We start from the raw sequence: 26233 nt of genomic DNA, 5'->3' as shown, positions 1-26233 counted from the left end.
TTTTATACCCAAAATTCCTCCGTTTGCTTGTCATGTTATGTTCAGAAATCCTCCATCCTCAGTAGGAGCGAGAGGAAAAATGACTACCTCTGTCTTTTACGCAAGAATCACTCTGAGAGCCCTCAGCTGGCCACTTACGCAATGTAGTCGTTTACGCTCATTCTTCAACATAAAGGCGTGAAACTACGACACAATGCTGTAGACACCTTAGGGAATACGTAGAAAAAGGAATCTGGTTGATGTCCCTTTCAGTGACCAATAGGGCTGCATAGGAACACAACGGTTTCAAAACATGAGTCACTTCCTGATTGGATTTTTCTTAGGCTTTTGCCTGCAATATCAGTTCTGTTCTACTCACTGATAATATTTTGACAGTTTTGGAAACTTTAGAGTGTTTTCTATCCTAAGCAGTCAATTATATGTATATTCTAGCATCTGGTCCTGAGAAATAGGCGGTTTCCTTTGGGAACGTTATTTTTCCCAAAATAAATATAGTGCCCCCCTAGTTTCAAGAGGATAACCTAAAATTCCTTATATTAAACAAACCAGACGGCACAATTTTATTTTTAAATGTTTTATTTATGATTGGACACTCCAACACTGATACATAATTTTCAAACTAGACATTTGTGTTTAGTTAGTCCACCAGATCAGAGGCAGTAGGGATGACCAGGCATGTTATCTTGATAAATGCTTTAATTGGACAATTTTTCTGTTCTGCTAAGCATTCAAAATGTAAGAAGTGCTTTTGGGTTTCAGGGAAAATGTAAGGAGTAAAATGTACATAATTGTATTTCGGAATGTAATAGAGGGAAAGTAAAAGTTGTCAAAAAATATAAATATTAAAGTAAGTGCAGATACCCCCAAAAAAGAATTAAGTAGTTCTTAAGTATTTTTAATTAAGTACTTTACACCACTGCTTGGCCTGGAGGCAGAACTGAGCGTTTTCCTCTTAGATAGACCAGGCGCAAAGTCAAAATTTGCTATATTGTACAAATTCATGAAAACTAACATTTGCTTTTTGGTATTAATTTAAGGTTAGGGTCAGGCATTAGGGTTGGCAATGTGGTTAAGGATGAGGGTATGGTTGGGGTTAGGTTTAAAATGTGATTTTATGACTTTGTGGCTGTGCCAGCTAGTGACCACTCTGCAGAACTGCCTCCAGAACAAGATTCACAATGAAAAACACCAACCTGCTCCATATGTCTCTTCTCATCTTGAACAGCCTTGACGACTTTGAGCCGGAAGACAACAGAGTGATGTCGCTGTGGAACAGATGAACATTACCTCACTGGCTTCAACACATCCAACCATCGCAACTCACACCTCATTGTCACCCCCTCTAATTTCTTTCCATCCCTCCCTCCCTCTTTCCGCCTACTCTTCTTTCAGCCTGCTCCCCTACCATGCTGCGATAATTATTCACTGCTAAAAGAATACAGCTGGTAGGAAACAACACACCTAGTCTCTGGTGGGAGGGAGGAACAGAAGGGTTTGGCACTGGGTTCATTACATGAGCCTGTTTGAAATAGCAAAACCAGCTGATCTGTAGATGGATCACAAGTTGTCGACATTGTCAAAGCTGGAGCAGCTAAAATAAAGTGTGACGATTCACTGTCTCCGGCAGTGTGTGCGAGTGACTCAGCGATCGTCGTACCCCCCCCCGGTGTTTGACTGTGCTTTCAACATCCTGTGCCCACACAGCATTGTTAATATGAGACGAGGTCTGTGGCTGGAGTGTTGGTGTCTCAGTCGTCTTAGGTCATTTGGCAGGCATCAGTGTGTGCAGAGTGAGTTTTGATGTGGTATTGAGGGCAGCCACAGAGATCCCATGGACACGAGAGAGGTTTATGGGAAATATAAATGCAAAAAGTATATATAATTTATTAGGATATGATGCCCGAAAATGTGCAAAGTGCAAAATGACTGAGGTCAAATCAAATCGTATTTGTCCCATGTGCCAAATACAACAGCTGTAGATCTTACTGTGAAATGCTGAATAGAACAGGTGTAGATCTTACTGTGAAATGCTGAATACAACAGGTGTAGATCTTACTGTGAAATGCTGCATACAACAGCTGTAGATCTTACTGTGAAATGCTGAATAGAACAGGTGTAGATCTTACTGTGAAATGCTGCATACAACAGGTGTAGATCTTACTGTGAAATGCTGAACACAACAGGTGTAGATCTTACTGTGAAATGCTGAATACAACAAGTGTAGACCTTACGGGAAATGCTTACTTACAAGCCCTTAACCAACAATGCAGTTCAAGAAATAGAGTTCAGAAAATATTTACTAAAGTAAAAAATAAAACAAAAAGCAACATAATAAAATAACAATAACGAGGCTATATACAGGGGGTATCGAGTCAATGTGTGGGGGTGCAGCTTAGTCGAGGTAATTTGTACATATAGGTAGGGGTAAAGTGACTATGTGTAGACAATAAACAGCAAGTAGCAGCAGTGTAAAAACACAGGGTGGGGGTGTCAATGTGAATAGTCCGGGTGGCCATTTGATTAATTGTTCAGCAGTCTTGGGGGTAGAGGCTGTTAAGGAGCCTTTTGGACCTAGACTTGGAGCTCTGGTGCTGCTTGCCATACGGTAGCAGAGAGAACATTCTTTGACTTGGGTGACTGAAGTGTTTGACAATTTGGGCCTTTCTCTGACACTGCCTAGTATATAGGTCCTGGATGGCAGGAAGCTTGGCCCCAGTGATGTACTGGGCCATACCCACTACCCTCTGTAGCGCCTTGCGGTCAGATGCCGAGCAGTTGCCATACAAGTCGGTGATACAACCGGTCAGGATGCTCTCAGTGGTGCAGCTTTACCACTTTTTGAGGATCTAGGGACCCATTCCAAGTCTTTTCAGTCTCCAGAGGGGGAAAAGGTGTTGTCGGGCCCTCTTCACAACTGTCTTGGTGTGTTTGGACCATGATCATTTGTTGGTGATGTGGACACCAAGGAACTTGAAACTCTCGACCTGCTCCACTACAGCCCCGTCGATGTTAATGGGGGCCTGTTCGGCCCTCCTTTTCCTATTGTCCTTTTCCTATTGTCAGCTCTTTTGTCTTGCTCACATTGAGAGAGAGGTTGTTGTTCTGGCACCACATTGCCAGGTCTCTGATCTCCTCCCTGTAGGCTATCTCATCATTGTCGGTGATCAGGCCTAACACTGTTGTGTTGTCAGCAAACGTAATGATGGTGTTGGAGTCGTGCTTGGCCACTCAGTTGTGAGTGAACAGGGAGTACAGGAGGGGACTAAGCACACACCCCTGAGGGGCCCTTGTGCTGAGGATCAGCATGGCAGATGTGTTGTTACCTACCATTACCACCTGGGGGCGGCCCGTCAGGAAGTCCAGGATCCAGTTGCAGAGGGAGTTGTTTAGTCCCAGGGTGCTTAGCTTAATGTTGAACTTTGTGGGCACTATGGTGTTGAATGCTGAGCTGTAGTCAATGAACAGCATTCTCACGTAGGTGTTCCTTTTGTCCAGGTGGGAAAGGGCAGTGAGATTGCATCATCTGTGGATCTGTTGGGGCAGTATGCAAATTGGATTGGGTCTAGGGTTTCTGGGATGATGGTGTTGATGTGAGTTATGACCAGCCTTTCAAAGAACTTCATGGCTACCGATATGAGTGCTACGGGGCGGTATTCATTTAGGCAGGTTACCTTCACTTTCATGGGCATGATGGCCGGCTTAAACATCTAGTTATTACAGACTCGGTCAGGGATAGGTTGAAAATGTCAGTGAAGACATTTGCAGTTGGTCCGTGTATGATCTGAGTACACGTCCGGGTAATCCGTCTGGCCCCGCAGCCTTGTGAATTACCTGTTTAAAGTTATTGCGCACATTGGCTACGGAGAGCGTGATCACACAGTTGTCCGGAACAGCTGGTGCTCTCATTCATGCTTCAGTGTTGCTTGCCTCCAATCGATTTAGATCGTCTATTAGGCTCGCGTCACTGGGCAGCTCACGGCTGGGTTTCCCTTTGCAGTCCATAATAGTTTGCAAGCCCTGCCACATCCGACGAGCCTCAGAGCCGGTGTAGCAGGATTCAATATTAGTCCTGTATTGACACTTTGCCTGTTTGATGGTTCGTCTGAGGGCATAAGGGAATTTCTTATAAGCGTCCGGATTAGTGTCCCGCTCCTTGAAAGCGGCAGCTCTAGCCTTTAGCTCGGTGCGGACATTGCCTGTAATCCATGGCTTCTGGTTGGGGTATGTACGCACGGTGACTGTGGGTCCACGTTGTCGATGCACTTATTGATGAAGCTGAGGTAGTATACACCTCAATGCCATTGGATGAATCCTGGGACATATTCCAGTCTATTCTAGCAAAACAGTCCTGTAGCGTAGCATCCGAGTTATCTGACCACTTCCCTATTGAGCGAGTCACTGGTACTTCCTGCTTTAGTTTTTTTCTTGTAAGCAGGGATCAGGAAGACAGAATGATGGTTAGATTTGCCAAATGGAGGGCGAGGGAGAGCTTTATATGCTTCTCTATGTGTGGAGTAAAGGTGGTCTAGAGTTTTTTTCCCTCTGGTTGCACATTTGACATGCTGGTAGAAATGAGGTAAAAAAGGATTTAAGTTTGCCTGCATTAAAGTCCCCGGCCACCAGGAGCGCTGCTTCTGGATGAGCGTTTTCTTGTTTGTTTATGGCCTTATAGAGTTGGTTGAGTGTGGTTTTAGTTCCAGCATTTGTTTGTGGTGGTAAATAGATGGCTACAAATAATACAGATGAAAAAACTATCTTGGTAGATAGTGTATATATATGTAACGGCGTTCGTCTGTTGAAGGAAGAGAGTCGGACCGAAATGCAGCGTGTTGGTTACTCATGACTTTAATGAAATGAATCGCGGTACATGAAATAACTCATAAATACAAAACAACAAACAGAACGTGAAACTTATTACAGCCTATCTGGTGAACACTACACAAAGACAGGAACAATCACCCACGAAATACAAAGCGAAACTATGGCTCCCTAAATACGGTTCCCAATCAGAGACAACGAGAATCACCTGACTCTGATTGAGAATCGCCTCAGGCAGCCAAGCCTATACAACACCCCTAATCAGCCGCGATACCAAATAATACAAACCCCAATACGAAAACAACATATAAACCCATGTCACACCCTGGCCTACCCAAACATATAACAAAAACACAAAATACAATGACCAAGGCGTGACAATATATGCGTACAGTACCAGTCAAAAGTTTGGACACACCTACTCATTTCAGGGTTTTTCTTTATTTTACTATTTTCTACATTGTAGAATGATAGTGAAGAAATCAAAACTAAGAAATAGCACATATGGAATCAAGTCGTAACCAAAAAAGTGTTAAACAAATCATAGTATATTTTATATATGAGATTCTTCAAAGTAGCCTCCCTTTGTCTTGATGACAGCTTTGCATACTCTTGGCATTCTCTCAACCAGCTTCATGCGGTAGTCACCTGGAATGTTTTCCCGAAGTCTTCTTTTTGATACTTTCATCTATTGGTTTGATCTTCAAATGTATCACATGATATGGGAGTATAAAATAGTTCACCATATATAACACTTGCCTCCTCTTCCCTTCACAGCTGGGACAACCTACATCTTCGGGAGAGGAGGAGCCCTCATCACGTACACCTGGCCCCCCAACGACCGGCCTAGCACGCGGGCAGACCGGCTGGCGGTGGGCTTCAGCACGCAGCTCAAGGAGGCCGTGCTGCTCAGGGTGGAGAGTGCCAAGGGACTGGGAGACTACCTGGAGCTGCACATAGTAAGATACTAACCTGGGGACCGCAGAGGGGATAGATGGTGTAATGGGTGGGGAGTTGGCTGTGGGACATCTTGGCGGGGGAGCAGTACATGGGGTTTGTGGATTGGTGGGGTGAGTGGGTTGGCGGGACAGTATGTTGAAGTGGCACAAAGTTGGAGAGACAGTATTTTAGAGGCAGTAGCCTGTATTGGAGGGACAGGAGATTGGGGGGACAGTATGTTAGTAGGTTGGAGGGATAATACGTTTAAGGGAAAGGAGATGGGATAGACAGGAGAGGGACAGGAGATGGGATAGACAGGAGAGGGACAGGAGAGGGACAGGAGATGGGATAGACAGGAGAGGGACAGGAGATGGGATAGACAGGAGAGGGACAGGAGATGGGATAGACAGCAGAGGGACAGGAGAGGGACAGGAGATGGGATAGACAAGAGAGGGACAGGAGATGGGATAGACAGGAGAGGGACAGGAGAGGGACAGGAGATGGGATAGACAGGAGAGGGACAGGAGATGGGATAGACAGGAGAGGGACAAGAGATGGGATAGACAGGAGATGGGATAGACAGGAGAGGGACAGGAGATGGGATAGACAGGAGAGGGACAGGAGATGGGATAGACAGGAGAGGGACAGGAGATGGGATAGACAGGAGAGGCACAGGAGATGGGATAGACAGGAGAGGGACAGAAGATGGGATAGACAGGAGAGGGACAGGAGATGGGATAGACAGGAGAGGGACAGGAGATGGGATAGACAGGAGAGGCACAGGAGATGGGATAGACAGGAGAGGGACAGAAGATGGGATAGACAGGAGAGGGACAGGAGATGGGATAGACAGGAGAGGGACAGGAGATGGGATAGACAGGAGAGGGACAGGAGATGGGATAGAAAGGAGAGGGACATTAGATTGGATAGAAAGGAGAGGGACAGTAGAGGGACATTGGATTGGATAGACAGGAAAGGGACATTAGAGGGACATTGGATTGAATAGACAGTAGAGGGACAGTAGATTGGATAGAAAGGAGAGGGACATTAGATTGGATAGAAAGGAGAGGGACAGTAGATTGGATAGAAAGGAGAGGGACATTAGATTGGATAGAAAGGAGAGGGACAGTAGATTGGATAGAAAGGAGAGGGACATTAGATTGGATAGAAAGGAGAGGGACAGTAGATTGGATAGAAAGGAGAGGGACATTAGATTGGATAGAAAGGAGAGGGACAGTAGATTGGATAGAAAGGAGAGGGACATTAGATTGGATAGAAAGGAGAGGGACAGTAGATTGGATAGAAAGGAGAGGGACATTAGATTGGATAGAAAGGAGAGGGACAGTAGATTGGATAGAAAGGAGAGGGACATTAGATTGGATAGAAAGGAGAGGGACATTAGATTGTATAGAAAGGAGAGGGACAGTAGAGGGTCATTGGATTGGATAGACAGGAGAGGGACATTAGATTGAATAGACAGGAGAGGGACAGTAGATTGGAGGAACAGGAGAGGGACATTAGATTGGATAGAAAGGAGAGGGACAGTAGATTGGATAGAAAGGAGAGGGACAGTAGATTGGATAGACAGGAGAGGGACAGTAGATTGGATAGAAAGGAGAGGGACAGTAGATTGGAGGAACAGGAGAGGGACATTAGATTGGATGGAAAGGAGAGGGACAGGAGATTTGATGGACAGGAGAGGGACATTGCATTGGATAGACAGGAGAGGGACAGTAGATTGGAGGAAGAGGAGTGGGACATTGGATTGGATAGAAAGGAGAGGGACAGTAGATTGGATAGAAAGGAGAGGGACATTAGATTGGATAGAAAGGAGAGGGACAGTAGATTGGATAGAAAGGAGAGGGACATTAGATTGGATAGAAAGGAGAGGGACAGTAGATTGGATAGAAAGGAGAGGGACAGTAGATTGGATAGACAGGAGAGGGACAGTAGATTGGATAGAAAGGAGAGGGACAGTAGATTGGATAGACAGGAGAGGGACAGTAGATTGGATAGACAGGAGAGGGACAGTAGATTGGATAGACAGGAGAGGGACAGTAGATTGGATAGAAAGGAGAGGGACAGGAGATGTGATTGTCAGGAGAGGGACTGATAGTAGATTGGAGGAACAGGAGAGGGACAGGAAGTGAAGTGACTACTCAGTGATCATTGGGCAGCTCATTACCTGTTATACCCTCTTACCAAACAAATAATTTCTCCATCCCTCTTATTTTGACTCTCATATGGTCTTGGTCAGGAGTATTCAATGCTTACCCTACACTGTCCGGAGCCTGCTGGTTTTCTGTTCTACCTGATAATTCATTTCCTCCACCTGGTGTCCCAGGTCTAAATCAGTCACCGATTAGAGGGGACCAATGAAAAAAGGCAGTGGAACTTGCTTCGAGGTCCAGAGTTGAGTTTCAGCGGTCTACGTAAATAGAACCCGAAAGATAACTTTATAAGGCAATTAAAGGACATCCGGCCCTTTTAAAAAGGCATTAATTCTGCCTTTAAATGTCTCATTGACCTGTGTGCTCACTGCTCTCTGGCTTCCGACGATATTCAAAACCCATATTATTTTAATGGATGACATTCTGTTCATTATCAGCTGGCTGCCGAACTCAGTGGCTTTGTTCTTCTCACTGTAGCTGGTGTCAAACACGCACGCGCACACACGCACACACACACACACGCACACACACACACACACACACGCACACACACACACACGCACACGCGCACGCACACACACACGCACGCACGCACGCACGCACACACACACACACACACACACACACACACACACACACACACACACACACACACACACACACACACACACACACACACACACACACACACACACACACACACACACACACACACACACACACACACACACACACACACACACAGACACACACACACACACACCCTGTAGGTATGAAGAGAGGCTGGTGCCAGGTGCTATTCCAGACTGTGCTGTCACATGATTCCTCTCTCTCTGTCTCTGGGCTCACACTGACTAACTACAGCCTTCAAGGCAGAGTGAAAATAGTGCTGCTATCCCCTACTTTCTACTCCTCTTTTCCTCCCTCATCCACCCATCAGTCTATCTACCCTTAGGTCGATGCGGGGATTGAGTGTGCGTGTGTGTGCGTGTGTGTGCATGTGTGTGTGTGTTTAGTTTGACACTTCTCCCACTTCATTACTCTTACCCCAATGCGTTTGGTCTGCCACTGCCTCAGAGGCACAGGGACACATTTGACCTGGGGTCAAGCCTCATTCAGCACTGTGTTTGGGACTATGGCTGGGAGGGACGGACAGAGAAACACACACATACATACACACACACATACACACACAATGAATTACCTCGTACCCCTGCACATCGACTGGTACTGGTACTGGTACCATGTGTAGATAAGTTATTGTGTATTTATTTATTTCTCTATTTTATGTATCTCACTGTTAGTCTACAGCTGTTGTTTACAAAGCATACATTTGAAGAAATCTTGCTCAGTGTTGGGGTTTCATACCACAGGTCAAGGCCAAAATGGTTTAAATAGTTTTTTTACCCCTCAACAATCAACACACAATACCATATAATGACAAAGCAAAAACAGGTTTGAAGAAATGTTTGCAAATTCATAAAAAAAAACATTTACAGAGATTACAGCCGTGTCTTCTTGGGTATGACGCTACAAGCTTGGCACACCTGTATTTGGGGAGTTTCTCCCATTCTTCTCTGCAGATCCTCTCAAGCTCTGTCAGGTTGGATGGGGAGCGTTGCTGCACAGCTATTTTCAGGTCTCTCCAGAGATGTTCGATCAGGTTCAAGTCTCTGGCTGGGCCACTCAAGGACATTCAGAGACCTATCCCAAAGCCACTTTTGCGTTTCCTTGGCTGTGTGCTTAGGGTCATTGTCCAGTTGGAAGGTGAACCTTCACCTCATTCTGAGGTTCTGAGCACTCTGGAGCAGGTTTTCATCAAGGATCTCTCTGTACTTTAATCCTTCATCTTTCATTTGATCCTGACTAATCTCTCAGTCCCTGTCACTGAAAAACATCCCCACAGCATGATGCTGCCACCGCCATGCTTCACTTTAGGGGTGGTGCCAGGTATCCTTCAGACGTGGCGCTTGGTAATCAGGCCAAAGAGTTCAATCTTGGTTTCATCAGACCAGAGAATCTGGTTTCTCAACGTCTAAGAGTCTTTAGGTGCCTTTAGGCAAACTCCAAGCGGGCTGTCATGTGCCTTTTACGGAGGAGTGGCATCCGTCTGGCCACTCTACCATAAAGGCCTGATTGGTGGAGTGCTGCAGAGATAGTTATCCTTCTGGAAGGTTCTCCCATCTCCACAGAGGAACTCTGGAGCTCTGTCAGAGTGACCATTGGGTTCTTGGTCACCAAGGCCCTTCTCCCCCGATTGCTCAGTTTGCCGGTGCAGCCAGCTCTCGGAAGAGACTTGGTGGTTCAAAACTTCTTCCATTTAAGAATGATGGAGGCCATTTTGTTCTTGGGGACATGCAATGCTGCAGAAATGTTTTGGTACTCTTCCCCAGATCTGTGCCTCGACACAATCCTGTCTCTGAGCTCTATGGACAATACCTTTGACCTCATGGCTTGGGTTTTGCTCTGACATGCACTGTAATCTGTTGGACCTTATATAGACAGGTGTGTGCCTTCCCAAATCATGTCCTATCAGTTGAATTTACCACAGGTGGACTCCAATCAAGTTGTAGAAAGATCTCAAGGATGATCAATGGAAACAGGATGCACCTCAGCTCAATTTCTAGTCTCATAGGAAAGGGACTGAATACTTACGTATTTATTATATATTTGCAAACATTTCTAAATCCTGTTTTCGCTGCCTTCTATATCACCTAGCATCTATAACACAATTAATCACCTAGCATTCTATGTCACCTAACCTTATATATCACCTAGCCTTCTATATCACCTAACATCTACATCACACGATATCACCTAGCCTTCTATACCACCAAGCCTTTCTATATCACCTAGCCTCCTATATCACCTAGCCTTCTATACCACCAAGCCTTTCTATATCACCTATCCTACTATATCACCTAGCCTTCTATATCACCTAGCCTTCTATACCACCAAGCCTTTCTATATCACCTAGCCTCCTATATCACCTATCCTACTATATCACCTAGCCTTCTATATCACCTAGCTTCCTATATCACCTATCCTACTATATCACCTAGCCTCCTATATCACCTATCCTACTATATCACCTAGCCTTCTATATCACCTAGCCTTCTATATCACCTATCCTACTATATCACCTAGCCTCCTATATCACCTATCCTACTATATCACCTAGCCTTCTATATCACCTAGCCTCCTATATCACCTATCCTACTATATCACCTAGCCTCCTATATCACCTATCCTACTATATCACCTAGCCTTCTATATCACCAAGCCTTTCTATATCACCTATCCTTCTATATCACCTAGCCTTCTATACCACCAAGCCTTTCTATATCACCTAGCCTAGTATATCACCTAGCCTCCTATATCACCTATCCTACTATATCACCTAGCCTCCTATATCACCTATGCTACTATATCACCTAGCCTTCTATATCACCAAGCCTTTCTATATCACCTAGCCTTCTATATCACCTAGCCTCCTATATCACCTAGCCTCCTATATCACCTAGCCTTCTATATCACCTAGCCTTCTATATCATCTAGCCTCCTATATCACCTATCCTACTATATCACCTAGCCTTCTATATCACCAAGCCTTTCTATATCACCTAGCCTAGTATATCACCTAGCCTTCTATACCACCAAGCCTTTCTATATCACCTAGCCTAGTATATCACCTAGCCTTCTATATCACGAGCTTTCTATATCACACTATATCGCCGAGCCTTCTATATCACCTAGCCTTCTATATCACCTAGCCTTCTATATCACACTATATCGCCTAGCCTCTATATCACCTATCCTTCTATATCACCTATCCTTCTATATCACCTATCCTTCTATATCACACTATATCGCCTAGCCTTCTATACCACCAAGCCTTTCTATATCACCTAGCCTAGTATATCACCTAGCCTCCTATATCACCTATCCTACTATATCACCTAGCCTTCTATATCACCTAGCCTTCTATATCACCTAGTCTTCTATATCACCTAGCCTTCTATATCACCAAGCCTTTCTATATCACCAAGCCTTTCTATATCACCAAGCCTTCTATATCACCTAGCCTTCTATATCACACTATATCACCTAGCCTCTATATCACACTATATCATCAGGGGATTCCATCACATCCCATCGACTTAGTATCATCACAGTCGGTATATCAGTCGTGAGTCCAGAATGGCAGCCTATTCCCTACGGGCCCTGGTCAAAAGTAGTGCACTACATTGGGAATGGGGTACCATTTAGGATGCAACCAGTATCAGTGTGAGTGAATTACGGGTCTGCAGGTTTCGTTATAGGGCTGATGAGAGCTGGGTTGACCTTGGGTTGACCCTGCCGCCTGTCTGTTGTCCTTATTCTTTGTTGTCCTCCCGCTCACCCTTCACTTCAGGCCATCAGCCTCTCTCCCAGCTCTTATTCTGCATCTCCCCACTGGAATTACTTTTGATTTGCTCTGTGCTCCTCCTGAGTCACCTAAAGGACTCCCCCCTGTGAAACAGTGCTTCTTTAATTACTATCAGCTCCATGGTAGAGGACAGAGGCAAGTTACTGTAGGACCAGGACTGGGGGCTGTACCTTCGTATATCATGATGCTTTCTTTATAAGGGTCTCATGGGCAAGTGTAAATTCAGTCTGGCGTGTGTGTAGTATGTCTGACGTGGGTATAGTCTGTGGGGTAATCCATTTTGATTGTGGATATCGATTTCCATACCACTAAAGCTCTCTTACATCTAGGAGCTCGAAGAGATACAGAAAGTTCTGTGGGGACACTTTTCACTTTACATTACGCAGGCCTTATTCCAGAGCAATGGATTTACCCATGTAATTACATTGTAACACACTAGTAGGTGACTGATTGTTTCTCCATGACTAGGAGATAAATATGTCTATTAATATCAATATGAAATAATACAATAATATAAACAGTACCAGTCAAAAGTTTGGACACACCTACTCATTTAAGTTTTTATTTTTATTTCTACTATTTACTACAATGTAGAATATATTTTATACTTGAGATTCTTCAAAGCTGCTACCCTTGATGACAGCTTTGCACACTCTTGGCATTCTCTCAACCAACTTCACCTGGAATTCTAAATAAATCACAAACAGTGTCACCAGCAAAGCACCCCCACACCATCACACCACCACTTCCGTGCTTCACGGTGGGAACCACACATGCAGAGGTCATCTATTCACCTGCAGTTGGAATCAAAAATCTAAAATTTGGACTCATCAGACCAAAGGACAGATTTCCACCGGTCTAATGTCCATTACTCATGTTTCTTGGCCCAAGAAAGTCTCTTCTTCTTATTGGTTTCCTTTAGTAGCGGTTTCTTTTGCAGCAATTCAACCCTGAAGGCCTGATTCACACAGTCTCCTCTGAAGAGTTGATGTTGAGATATGTCTGTTATTTGAACTCTGTGAAGCATTTATTTGGACTGCAATTTCTGAGGCGGGTAGCGTTAATTAACTTACCTCTTCAGAGGTAACTCTGAGTTTTCCTTTCCTGTGGCGGTCCTCATGAGTTCCAGTTTCATCATAGCACTTGACTGTTTTTGTGACTGCACTTGATAGACTGACCTCCATCTTAAGGTAATGATGGACTTTCGGTTCTCTTTGATTATTTGATCTGTTCTTATCATAATATAGACTTGGTATGCCCTACCTTGTCACAACACAACTGTATATATATATATATATATATATATATATATATATATATATATATATATATATATATCACAGGAGGCTGGTGACACCTTAATTGGGGAGGACGACCTCGTGGTAATGGCTGGAGCAAAATAGGTGGAATGGTATCAAATACACCAAACAAATGGTTTCCATGTGGTTGATTGCATTCCACTTGCTTCGAGCCGTCCTCCCCTCAGCAGCCTCCACTGATTTATATATGTGTGTGTACACAGGGTCTCCTTCCCTCCCCGACCCAGCCGTCTCCATGTAGCGTCCACAAGTGAGGACAGACACGACATACAAACACAGCAGCCTCTCATTACAGGAAGTAACACGGTGTTGACGGATGCCCATTGGAGCCCTCTGTGACACCGCAAAGTCTGGCTCTCCGGGCTGCATCTGGGGTTGGTCTGAGTAATGATATGCATTGGCCCTATGTCTGTCTCACAGCACCCCGCCATGCACACACACACCAAGAGAGGGAGACACAGATACAGTTACACACACACACACACACACACACACACACACACACACACACACACACACACACACACACACACACACACACACACACACACACACACACACACACACACACACACACACACAGCAAGAGAGTGAGAGACACACACATGCAGACACACACACACACACACACACACACACACACACACACACACACACACACACACACACACACACACACACACACACACACACACACACACACACACACACACACACACACACACACAAGGGTCCAAAAGGGCTCTGGTCCAAGTTAGTGCACAATATAGAACATAGGGTTCCATTTGGGACGGACCACTGTGTGCTTTTATATGGCCCACAAAGTGAGCTTGTTATTCATCAACTCAACGGCCTCCATTTTGGAGTGATGGGTCACCGATGCTGAAGATAGTTCCCTTATCAGTCATCCCTTGGAAGCCACTTCTTTGTTAAGTTACAGGATCATCACGGGGAATTGGCCATTTATCTGAAGTGTAGGTGATTTGTAGATCATTCACCACAGTTCTAAAGGTAGCTGACAAGCGGGAACAAACTTCTAGAGGAGAAAGCGAGGGGGAGACAGTCAGTGTATATCTGTGGTCCTGACAAATGACAGTCGTTATGTTTACAATGTGTGAGTTGTCACGGTAACGGCTTTATCCGACCTGACCTCATCTTCAGTTATATCGCAGAGGCGACCAGGAGTCTGGGCCCCGCCAGTCTGTTTGTCAATGAGTTGTCCTGGGTCATCATATTAAATAAGCCAAGCACTGATTACTTGTTAGGGGCCCCATACTATCTGATGTCTAGTGTGACGGTGCCAGGTTCTCCGTAAACCAGAAGTGTATTTCAGGGTCACTGTGAAGTGTGGCTCTTACCATTTGTCTACCAGAATTTCTGAGGACCACATTTTTGCTACATTAACATTTTTACACCAACAAATAACCTTAAATTCATTACATTTTCAAATTCAAAGGGAAATGGCCTTTACCCAATAAAAAAACAAATTCTCACAAGCATTTGAATATTGTTCCATACAATGATTTGTACTCTAAATGTTGCGGCCCCACAGCAGTTCCCCCCCAGATTTGAATACCAGTGCTAAGGAACAGACACACTCATAATCTCATCTCTCCCCTCCCCTTCTTCCCTTTCCTCTTAAACGAGTGTCACTTTAAAAAATGGAGTCCCCCTCATCTTGCAGGCGGGGGAGAAAAGACACAAGCCAAACATAAGGTTGTGTGTGTGTGCGCGTGAAGGAATGTTTGATGAATGATATGTTGGCGCAGGGGGGCCAGCGGTCGTTGGCATTAACGAGATGGGGCCCAGGTGGGTTTAGGAGGGGCCTCTCCTCAGCATGCGTGGGGCCGGGCGGGTATCGATTAATCCTGCCTCTGCGGCCCACTAATGAATTTCCTCCACATGGGTGGAGTGCTGACAGCCTCGCCTGAAGTCCTCCACCTGGCTCTCTGTGCTCTTCCTGCTTTCCGTGGTTTTCCTGTCCCCTCCCTCAGGAGGGGGCTGCTCAGAGGCGAGTGCCCCCTACAAGTCTGGGATGCTTTGGGGAATTAGCAGCAATTAGATTCACGCTCCACAGCTGCAGGAAACTGTCTCGGTATGGAATCAGAGATTGATCCAAAATGACCAGATGAAGTCTAAGCAATGAATGGATAGTTAGACCTTTTAACCATTGTGGTTGATTATATTCTCAGAAATACAGGCAACCACCCAGGTAGGCTTGGCCCCTGGGTAGAAAGGTAGCTAACTAGGTGGATAGGTATTAGCACAGAACAGGTCCCTTGCTGTGTTTGTAGTTGCGGTGGCGATGAGGCTGTGAATGCCCAGTGAGTTCCGGGTGTGAATTCCCAGTGAGTTCCGGGTGTGAATGCCCAGTGAGTTCCGGGTGTGAATGCCCAGTGATTTCCGGTGTGAATGCCCAGTGAGTTCTGGCTGTGAATGCCCAGTGAGTTCTGGCTGTGAATGCCCAGTGAGTTATGGGTGTGAATGCCCAGTGAGTTCCGGGTGTGAATGTCCAGTGAGTTCCGGGTGTGAATGCCCAGTGAGTTCCGGGTGTGAATGCCCAGTGAGTTCTGGGTGTGAATGCCCAGTGATTTCCGGGTGTGAATGCCCAGTGAGTTCTGGCTGTGAATGCCCAGTGAGTTCCGGGTGTGAATGCCCAGTGAGTTCCGGGTGTGAATGCCCAGTGAGTTCTGGGTGTGAATGCCCAGTGAGTTCTGGGTGTGAATGCCCAGTGATTTCCAGGTGTGAATGCCCAGTGAGTTCTGGCTGTGAATGCCCAGTGAGTTCTGGTTGTGACTGCCCAGTGAGTTCCGGGTGTGAATGCCCAGTGAGTTCCGGGTGTGAATGCCCAGTGAGTTCGTGTGTGAATGCCCAGTGAGTTCTGGCTGTGAATGCCCAGTGAGTTCCGGGTGTGAATGCCCAGTGAATTCTGGCTGTGAATGCCCAGTTAGTAAATAGATTGCCTCCCTAGGATATATTCGCTATTAGGGGAGAAGGAAGAAGCTGGGAGGCAGGACTGACCTGCTGTTTCCTGGTTGATCTAATTCCCTGGGGAAGAGGGGATAGAGGGTACACCACAGCACCCATTCACTCACTACGGTTAAAGAGTGCATAAGCTATATCCACCACACGCATGGGTTCAAATAGTGTTTGTTGTGAAGGATGTTGTCAAGGAAGTGAGTTTGTGTTTATACAGGATCTCCCGCCCTCAAAGTCAACCAATCATGAGCCCTCTTAAACTGTTACAAAACTTGAGAGGGTTACGGCGATGTACGGAGCTCAATTTGGCCTCGACGTGCGTCCAGAGGCCCCCGTAATTGCTACAACACCCTCCATACGACGCCTATGACCAGATTTTCGGGTGACGCATACATTTTCTCTTAGAAATCAAAGCATATATGGGCTGCAAGGTGTGACAAGAGGCTGTTGATGATTTGAGAAAGTCGCAAAAAAAAAGCTTGCGCTCTGTTCCTTGCCTCAGGCTGCACAGACGTTCTCTCATCAAGTGATCATATTTTCAAATCAAATGTTATTTGTCACATGCGCCGAATGCAAATTGGTGTAGACTTTACTGTGAAATGCTTGCTTATGAGCCCCTAACCAACAATGCAGTTCAAAACTAAAATACCCCGTTCAAAGGCACTTCAATCTTTTGTCTTGCCCATTCACCCTCTGAATGGCACACATGCACAATCCATGTCTCAACTGTCTCAAGGCTTAAACATCCTTCTTTAACCTGTCTCCTCCCTTTATCTACACTGATTGAAGTAGATTTAACAAGTGACATTAGTAGGGGATCATAGCTTTCACCTGGATTCACCTGGTCAGTCAATGTCATGGAAAGAGCAAGTGTTCTTAATGTTTTGTACAGCGGTACAATCATTATTTAAATTCCGTTTTTTTGGGCTCATATATATTTATATATAGGCCTATGTGTATACATAATCTCTAATATGTATATGGGTGTTTTGAAGGAATAACCACCTTAGAAAGAGCTGTCCGTTTCATCGTGTTAGAAACAACATCCACAACGGCCATGTTTTCCACTCAGTTTCATATTGCAATAGTTTTTATTGGTTTTACAAATAGATATCAAGAAAGAACATAATGGACAGTAACAAAATAAATAGAGCAACGAGTTCCATTGATACTATCCTTGTCACGCCCTGACCTTAGGGAGCCTTTTCATTCTCTATTTTGGGTTCGGTCAGGGTGGGACTTTTTGTTTCTATGTTGGCCTGGTATGGTTCCCAATCAGAGGCAGCTGTCTATCGTTGTCTCTGATTGGGGATCATATTTATATATATATTGTGCCAGTCAAACATTTGGACACACCTACTGATTCAAGGGGTTTTCTTGATTTTTTACTATGTTCTACAGTGCAGAATAAAAGTGAAGATATCAAAACTATGTATTGAGTTAATCCAATAGCACTGAGTTAATCCAGTACCACTGAGTTAATCCAGTACCACTGAGTTAATCCAGTACCGCTGAGTTAATCCAGTACCACTGAGTTAATCCAGTACCACTGAGTTAATCCAGTACCGCTGAGTTAATCCAATAGCACTGAGTTAATCCAGTACCACTGAGTTAATCCAATAGCATTGAGTTAATCCAGTACCACTGAGTTAATCCAATAGCACTGAGTTAATCCAGTACCACTGAGTTAATCCAATAGCATTGAGTTAATCCAGTACCACTGAGTTAATCCAATAGCACTGAGTTAATCCAGTACCACTGAGTTAATCCAATAGCATTGAGTTAATCCAGTACCACTGAGTTAATCCAATAGCATTGAGTTAATCCAGTACCACTGAGTTAATCCAATAGCACTGAGTCAATCCAATAGCACTGCGTCAATCCAATAGTATTACATTTATCCAATAGTATTGAGTTAATCCAATAGCACTGAGTTAATCCAGTACCGCTGAGTTAATCCAATAGCACTGAGTTAATCCAGTACCACTGAGTTAATCCAATAGCATTGAGTTAATCCAGTACCACTGAGTTAATCCAATAGCATTGAGTTAATCCAGTACCACTGAGTTAATCCAATAGCACTGAGTCAATCCAATAGCACTGCGTCAATCCAATAGTATTACATTTATCCAATAGTATTGAGTTAATCCAATAGCACTGAGTTAATCCAATAGCACTGAGTCAATCCAATAGTATTACATTTATCCAATAGTATTGAGTTAATCCAATAGCACTGAGTTAATCTAATATAGTTGAGTTAATCCAATAGTATTGAAATAATCTAATAGTATTGCCAGAAAATCAGAGAAATTGATGGAGGGAGAGAAGAGGAAGAGAGAGAGAAAATGGAGAGAGGAAGTAAAAGTGATCAAAAGGGAGAGACAGAAAGAGGGAGAGAGAATGGGTAGATGGAGTTACCAGCCTGTCCTGTCCTCTCCTCTCCTGTCCTTGCCTGTCCTGTCTTGTCCTGTCTTATCTTGTCCTGTCTTGTCCTGTCTTATCTTGTCCTGTCTTGTCCTGTCTTATCTTGTCCTGTCTTATCTTGCTCTGTCTTGTCCTGTCCTATCTTGCCCTGTCTTGCCCTGTCTTGTCCTATACTGACCTGTTCTGTCTTGTCCTGTCCTGAAGAGAGAGGTGCTGTAGATTTTCACTCTGCGTCGCTCCTCATATACAGTGGGGAGAACAAGTATTTGATACACTGCCGATTTTTCAGGTTTTCCTACTTACAAAGCATGTAGAGGTCTGTAATTTTTATCATAGGTACACTTCAAATGTGAGAGATGGAATCTAAAACAAAAATCCAGACATTCCCATTGTATGATTTTTAATTAATTAATTAGCATTTTATTGCATGACATAAGTATTTGATCACCTACCAACCAGTAAGAATTCTGTCTCTCACAGACCTGTTTGTTTTTCTTTAAGAAGCCCTCCTGTTCTCATTATCTGTATTAACTGCATCTGTTTGGATTCGTTACCTGTAGAAAAGACACCTGTCCACACACTCAATCAAACAGACTCCAACCTCTTTACAATGGCCAAGACCAGAAATCTGTGTAAGGACATCAGGGTTAAAATTGTAGACCTGTGCAAGGATGGGCTACAGGACGGGCTACAGGACAATAGGCAAGCAGCTTGGTGAGAAGGCAACAACTGTTGGCGCAATTATTAGAAAATGGAAGAAGTTCAAGATGATGGTCAATCACCCTCGGTCTGGGGCTCCATGCATGATCTCACCTCGTGGGGCATCAATGATCATGAGGAAGGTGAGGGATCAGCCCAGAACTACACGGCAGGACCTGGTCAATGAGAAGGTCATGTGGTCTGATGAGACAAAAATAGAGCTTTTTGGTCTAAACTCCACTCGCCGTGTTTGGAGGAAGAAGGATGAATACAACCCCAAGAACACCATCCCAACTGTGAAGCATGGAGGTGGAAACATCATTCCACTAAGGAGTGGCTCCGTAAGAAGCATCTCAAGGTCCTGGAGTGGGCTAGCAAGTCTCCAGACCTGAACCCAATAGAAAATCTTTGGAGGGAGCTGAAAGTCCGTATTGCCCAGCGACAGCCCCGAAACCTGAAGGATCTGGAGAAGGTCTGTATGGAGGAGTGGGCCAAAATCCCTGCTGCAGTGTGTGCAAACCTGGTCAAGAACTACAGGAAGCGTATGATCTCTGTAATTGCAAACAAAGGTTTCTGTACCAAATAATGCTTTTCTGATGTATCAAATACTTATATCATGCAAAAAAATGCAAATGAATTACTTAGAAATCATACAATGTGATTTACTGGATTTTTGTTTTAGATTCCGTCTCTCACAGTTGAAGTGTACCTATGATAAAAAATTATAGACCTCTACATGCTTTGTAAGTAGGAAAAACTGCAAACTCGGCAGTGTATCAAATACTTGTTCTCCCCACTGTATCAGCTCTGCAGCTCCAGACTTGTAATCTCCTCTAGCAGTACAGGCTTATGTGTTCCTCTCTGTCCCTGTCTGCTTCTCCACTATGCCATGCAGTGTACTTTAAAAGACTAAAACACAACTCAAATGTATGTGTATTGACTTGCAACCAAACTGTATTCCTCAGCTCTCCCCTAAACATCCTCTCACGGATGAGTCTCCCTCATTGAGTTTCTGTTATCTGACTGAGGTTGTGCCCTCTGTACGGGCAGCACTGGGTCTGTTTTCTATCTCTGGAGCCAGTCAACCACACAGAGTGTATATCTGACAAACAGAAAGAGAGGGAGAAAGACGGAGACAGAGAGAGAGAGGGGGAGGGGGGGCAGAAGAGAGAAAGAAAATATGGCGAGAGCTGTAGGATAGAGAGATGGGGGGGCTTTAGGGCAAAGATGCAATGGAGAGGATGCAATGAAGCGAGAGATGGAGGAAGAGAGAGAGAGGAAGAGGAAAGAGGGGAAACAGAGAGAGATGTTTAGCTCTGCTCAGCCATGCAGAGTTCACATACGGATGTGTGGGTCCAACCACTCAATGCACTCAAAGCCCGTCTGCCGAGAGCACCCTCGATTAAAACCACAGCCGCCCTCACTGCCACGCTCCTCGCGAAGCCCTGCATAGATTAACACCAGTGTGGCATTGTATTGTTTTTCAAAAGGCACACTGTTAAGAATAGTTGAGGCGCTGTCAATTTCCATTTTTGCCGAATAGCAAACTGGACTGTTGAAAGTGAATTGTGAAGAAAAAGGGAGAACGTGTGTTGTTTCATTCAAGTTCCTCATGAGGCATAAGCTTGAGCAGAATGTCCCTGGATGCCATGTTGTCTATTTAGATAACTAGACAGCCAACTGCCGCTCCCTCTGCCAATTCACTACTTTCCATTGGCCGGTCCCTCTCCCAGTGAGGTTGAGCTTGAGACCGACCCTGGTCGGAGTGGGTTGGTCAGGTTGTTGCGAGACGATTCGTTGCAGAGAGGTGTGTGTGAACACCTGTGTATTGATGTGTGTATTATTTCGATCTCACTACGGCATCTTTAGTGAGTCTATACGTCTGGTGTGTGTTTGTTTGTGTTTGAGAGGGAGACCGTTGTACTCGGCATGCCCAGAACTCATGCAGCTTTCCCCCTCCCGGGTCTGTTAGTGTGTCAAATCAATTCCCCCTTCTCTAATGGGCAATTCATTTGTGTTGTTAAGAAAAAGAAGGGGGAGGAAGAGGAGAATAGAAGAAAGATGGAGTTTGATTATCTGCCTTTGCATGTGATATCAGAGATGAGTTTATGAAAAGATCCCTGTCTTCTCTCTCGCTCTCTCTTTTTCTCTCTCCCTCCCTCCCTCGCTCCTTCCTTCTTTCACCCTAATCCTGGAGGGTTCACTGATATGATGGATTGAGGTTATAGCTCCGTGAACAGAGAATTTTTTTCTAGTTCCTTCCACTATCCATCCACCATGGACCTCCTTTGACGGCGATACCTGAGGCACGAAGCTCAGGCCCCGTCAGATTGGCCCTAAAGCAGTGTGTGTGTGTGTGTGTGTGTGTGTGTGTGTGTGTGTGTGTGTGTGTGTGTGTGTGTGTGTGTGTGTGTGTGTGTGTGTGTGTGTGTGTGTGTGTGTGTGTGTGTGTGTGTGTGTGTGTGTGTGTGTGTGTGTGTGTGTGTGTGTGTGTGGATCAGCCACTGGAGTAACCGGTCCCTCCGATAAGGAGTGAATATTATTCTGTAAAAGCGGTTATTGCTATGCCAAATATGCTGTAAAGACCACTTTAGGTTGGATTTGAAGGCTCAGCTTGCCACGCACAATCACCAGCACACAAATTACTTCCCCCTCAGGAGGCTGAAAAGATTTGGCATGGGCCCTCAGATCCTCAAAATGTTCTACAGGTGCACCATTGAGAGCATATTGACTGGCTGCATCACCGCTTGGTATGGCAACTGCTTGCCATCCGACCGCAAGGTGCTACTGAGGGTAGTGCATACGGCCCAGAACATCACAGGGTCGAGCTCCTTGCCATCCATGACTTCTATACCAAGCGGTGTCAGAGGAAGGCCCTAGAAATTGTCTAAGACTCAAGCCACCCAAGTCGTAGACTGTTCTCTCTGCTACCGCATGGCAAGCAGTATCGATGCACCAAGCCTAGAACCAACAGAGCTTGTACCCCCAAGCCATAAGACGGCTCAATAGTTAGTTAAATAGTTAACCAATAGCTACCTGGGCTATCTGCATTGACTGTTTTTTGCACAAACTAAATTTTACTGATGGGAGAGGTCTCGAGGTATCTCTCAGTTACTACATGTTTTCTCTCTGCATTGTTCATTTGATTTGAAATGAGTCCAGCTGAAAACCAAAGCTCTTGTTTTCCCACTCAAATGGTAGAACTTTCTCCCATCAGTTTTATACTAGAAATTGGAATGCAGAAAAGTTGATTCTCTTGGCACTCATTTTCAATGCATGAGGTAATTGTGTGAATGCTGAAGAACTAAAAAGCTCAAATGTTAAGATCCTGGTTGGGTCTCCGTGGTGGGAATTTACAGAGACACTGAGTCAAGAAGAGGCTCAGCAAAGAACTCACTGTCGCTTTGATTTGCATCAAGGGAATATGCTGTTGTGAGTATGTACTTACCCTGAATGGGAAAGCACACACACACACACACACACACACACACACACACACACACACACACACACACACACACACACACACACACACACACACACACACACACACACACACACACACACACACACACACACACACACACACACACACACACACACACACACACACACACACACACACACACACACACACACACACAATACATAAGGTTTTGGAGGCGGTAGAGCGCTTTCCATCGAGACGATCTATTCAAAAGTTCTACGTAATTTAGCGATTCACGTGACTCTGCCCGTCATGGCTACACGTGCAGGAAGAAGTTGGGAAGCAGAGAGCTTCGGTTTCATCATTCATTGAACATCGCCTGAGGAAGGAAGAGAAACCAGTCGTACTATCTATCTCCCATCCTGTTTCTCTCTCTCTCTCTCTCCCAGTCTGAACAACAAACTTTGAATGATTCATTCCGTTGGCAACCCGTGTTTTAAAAAGACGTTCTGTACTTCAACTTATGTATGACCAAAGAGTTAGAAGAGTGAGCCAGACAGTTAAAATAAACTTTGTGGAAAACATGAAGTCTGGCGGACGCAGTATGTGAGGGGATGGAGAGAAGGGGTGGAGGGAGTAAATGAAAGGTAATCGTTTCCTCTGCAAATCCAATTTCCAGTAAGTGAGCCCACCTCATCAAGAAACCTGCAGTGTCCAAATGGGGTCCTCATTAAATGACGAATACTGCAGCTCCTTAAAACCTTAAGTCAGCAAACAGACAGGACTCTCTCTCTCCCTCTCTCACTCGTTATATCATTCTCTGTCTCTCTCCCTCTCTCTCTCGTTATATCATTCTCTGTCTCGCTCACTCTCTCTTGCATGGTCTCTCTTACACGCTCTCGCTCTCTCTCTGCTGAGTCACATGTACCGACACGTCTTTTAACACAATGGCCCAGGCAGGCTGAGGGTTTAGGGGTAGTTAGAGCCTGTTAGTATGGAAGGAAGTCAGGAAAAGTCATATCCAAAGTTTGAGTCAGACTGGGGAAATTGGAGTAAAGTCTCAATGGCTGGAAACTTTATTTTAGAGAAATTGTGGTAGGGACAAATAAATACCGACAAGGATTTGGACAAAGAATGACGCCAATGGGCTGAAAGGAGGGGATAGCAGGAAGCCTAAAGTCGCAATTTCCGAGAGCGGACTTTGTACACTCACTGTTGTACACTCACTGTGGAGATGGAGCATGGCATGGTCTAATACGGTATCTTAGAGAAAGAGTTTTGAGGAACAAACTAACGGAGAAGAATGGCGGGGGACAGTGGTGCAGTCACTTGCATTGTAACAAGTCGGAAAAGGACTTGACTGCAAGCATTCTTTAACTATCTGAGGGTTTGTTTGCTCAACTCCTCTAAATTCTAGAGCTGAGAGGCCTGACATTCTAAAAACACACTGAGCCAGAGCTCAATCACTTCACGGAGCAATTAGCTGATCCCATATCCCTGTTTGATTACACCGATGAAATGAGCTCTCCCCAGCCGGACAGCACTACTCTAACCTTGCTCCAACATGACAACACTGTAGTAGTTTAGTTTGCAAAGCTTCCCTCAATCTACTTTCTTCTCCTACTGTAGAGTCAGTGAATAAGTAACATGTAGGTTTAGGTTTTGTATGTGCAGGGAAACTTCTCTTCTGGCACTAGAGGCAATATACTGCATATGTTATGTAAAGATTCTGGATCTGGAGGAAGCTGTGAATAGGTTTGCGTGTTGTAGCGTTAATGTCCACGATTCGTGCTATTAGGTTGAAAAATGAGAGTGGGCAGAACCACTTTCCTCCATTTTGCTTGAAGGATGAAGGTGATCCAATCCCCTCTTTGGCCATTTACATTGGCCATGCTACCCCCACCCCCCCTCGGCAGTCCCAATAATTACAAAACTGCAATAGTCGACCGTGTCGCCGTGTTTCTGATGGATGAACACTTCTACCCAGAGTGCAAAATCTGTTTACCCTCAACAGCTCGACTTGTGGAGCACCCATAATACATTTCTCTAGATTCACACTCAATCAAAACCAATCGACTAACTAATCAACATCCTGTAATTGTACACAGTGATGCCCATCGAACAGCTGCAGACATACATTTCAGTGCATTCAGGAAGTATTCCGAACCCATTACCTTTTCCACATTGTGTTCATGTTAGAGTTACTCTGAAATGGATTCAAATATGTTTTTCCTCATCAATCTACACACAATATCCCATAATGAAATAACATGTTTTAATTAATATTTTACAAATTAAATACCGTATCCAGACCCTTTCCCATGAGACTCGAAATTGAGCTTAGGTGTATCCTGTTTCTAGTGACCCTCCTTGAGATCTTTCTACAACTTGATTGGAGTACACCTGTGGTAAATTCAATTGATTGGACACGATTTGGAAAGGCACACACCTGTCTATACAAGGTCCCATAGTTGACAGTGCATGTCAGAGAAAAAACCAAGCCATGAGGTCAAAGGTATTTTCCGTAGAGCTCAGAGACAGGATTGTGTCAAGGCACAGATCTGGGAAATGGTACCAAAACATTTCTGTAGCATTGCATGTCCCGAAGAACACAATGGCCTACATCATTCTTAAATGGAAGAAGTTTGGAACCACCAAGTCTCTTCCCAGAGCTGGCCGCCCGGCCAAACTGAGCAATCGGGGGAGAAGGACCTTGGTCAGGGATCAAGAAACCGATGGTCACTCTGACAGAGCTACAGATTTCCTCTGTGGAAATGGGAGAACCTTCTAGAAGGACAACCATCTCTGCAGCATTCCACCAATAAGGCCTTTATGCTAGAGTGGCCAGGCGGAAGCCACTCCTCAGTAAAAGGCACATGACAGCCAGACTGGAGTTCACCAAATGGCACCTAAATGACTCTCAGACCATGAGAAATAAGATTCTCTGGTATGATGAAACTAAGATTGAACTTTTTGGCCTGAATGCCAAGCGTCACATCTGGAGGATACCTGGCACCATCCTTACGGT

General features: G+C 44.8%; 1 protein-coding gene across 7 annotated transcripts in view; it reads left to right on the top strand.

Annotated features, from left to right (window-relative positions):
- The window catches only part of LOC124013620 (neurexin-2-like), a 1135017-nt gene that overhangs the window by 979103 nt on the left and 129681 nt on the right, over window positions 1-26233 (top strand). For all 7 annotated transcript variants that reach the window (XM_046327950.1, XM_046327944.1, XM_046327948.1 and 4 more), the window contains one exon: window positions 5596-5777. In XM_046327950.1, the coding sequence (XP_046183906.1) occupies window positions 5596-5777 (182 nt within the window). The remainder of the gene's footprint in view (window positions 1-5595; window positions 5778-26233) is intronic.

This window comes from Oncorhynchus gorbuscha, linkage group LG25 (genome assembly GCF_021184085.1).
Source record: "Oncorhynchus gorbuscha isolate QuinsamMale2020 ecotype Even-year linkage group LG25, OgorEven_v1.0, whole genome shotgun sequence".
Taxonomy (NCBI): domain Eukaryota; kingdom Metazoa; phylum Chordata; class Actinopteri; order Salmoniformes; family Salmonidae; genus Oncorhynchus; species Oncorhynchus gorbuscha.
The sequence above is the reverse complement of the archived record's forward strand: the minus strand, read 5'-3'. Positions and strand labels throughout refer to the sequence as shown.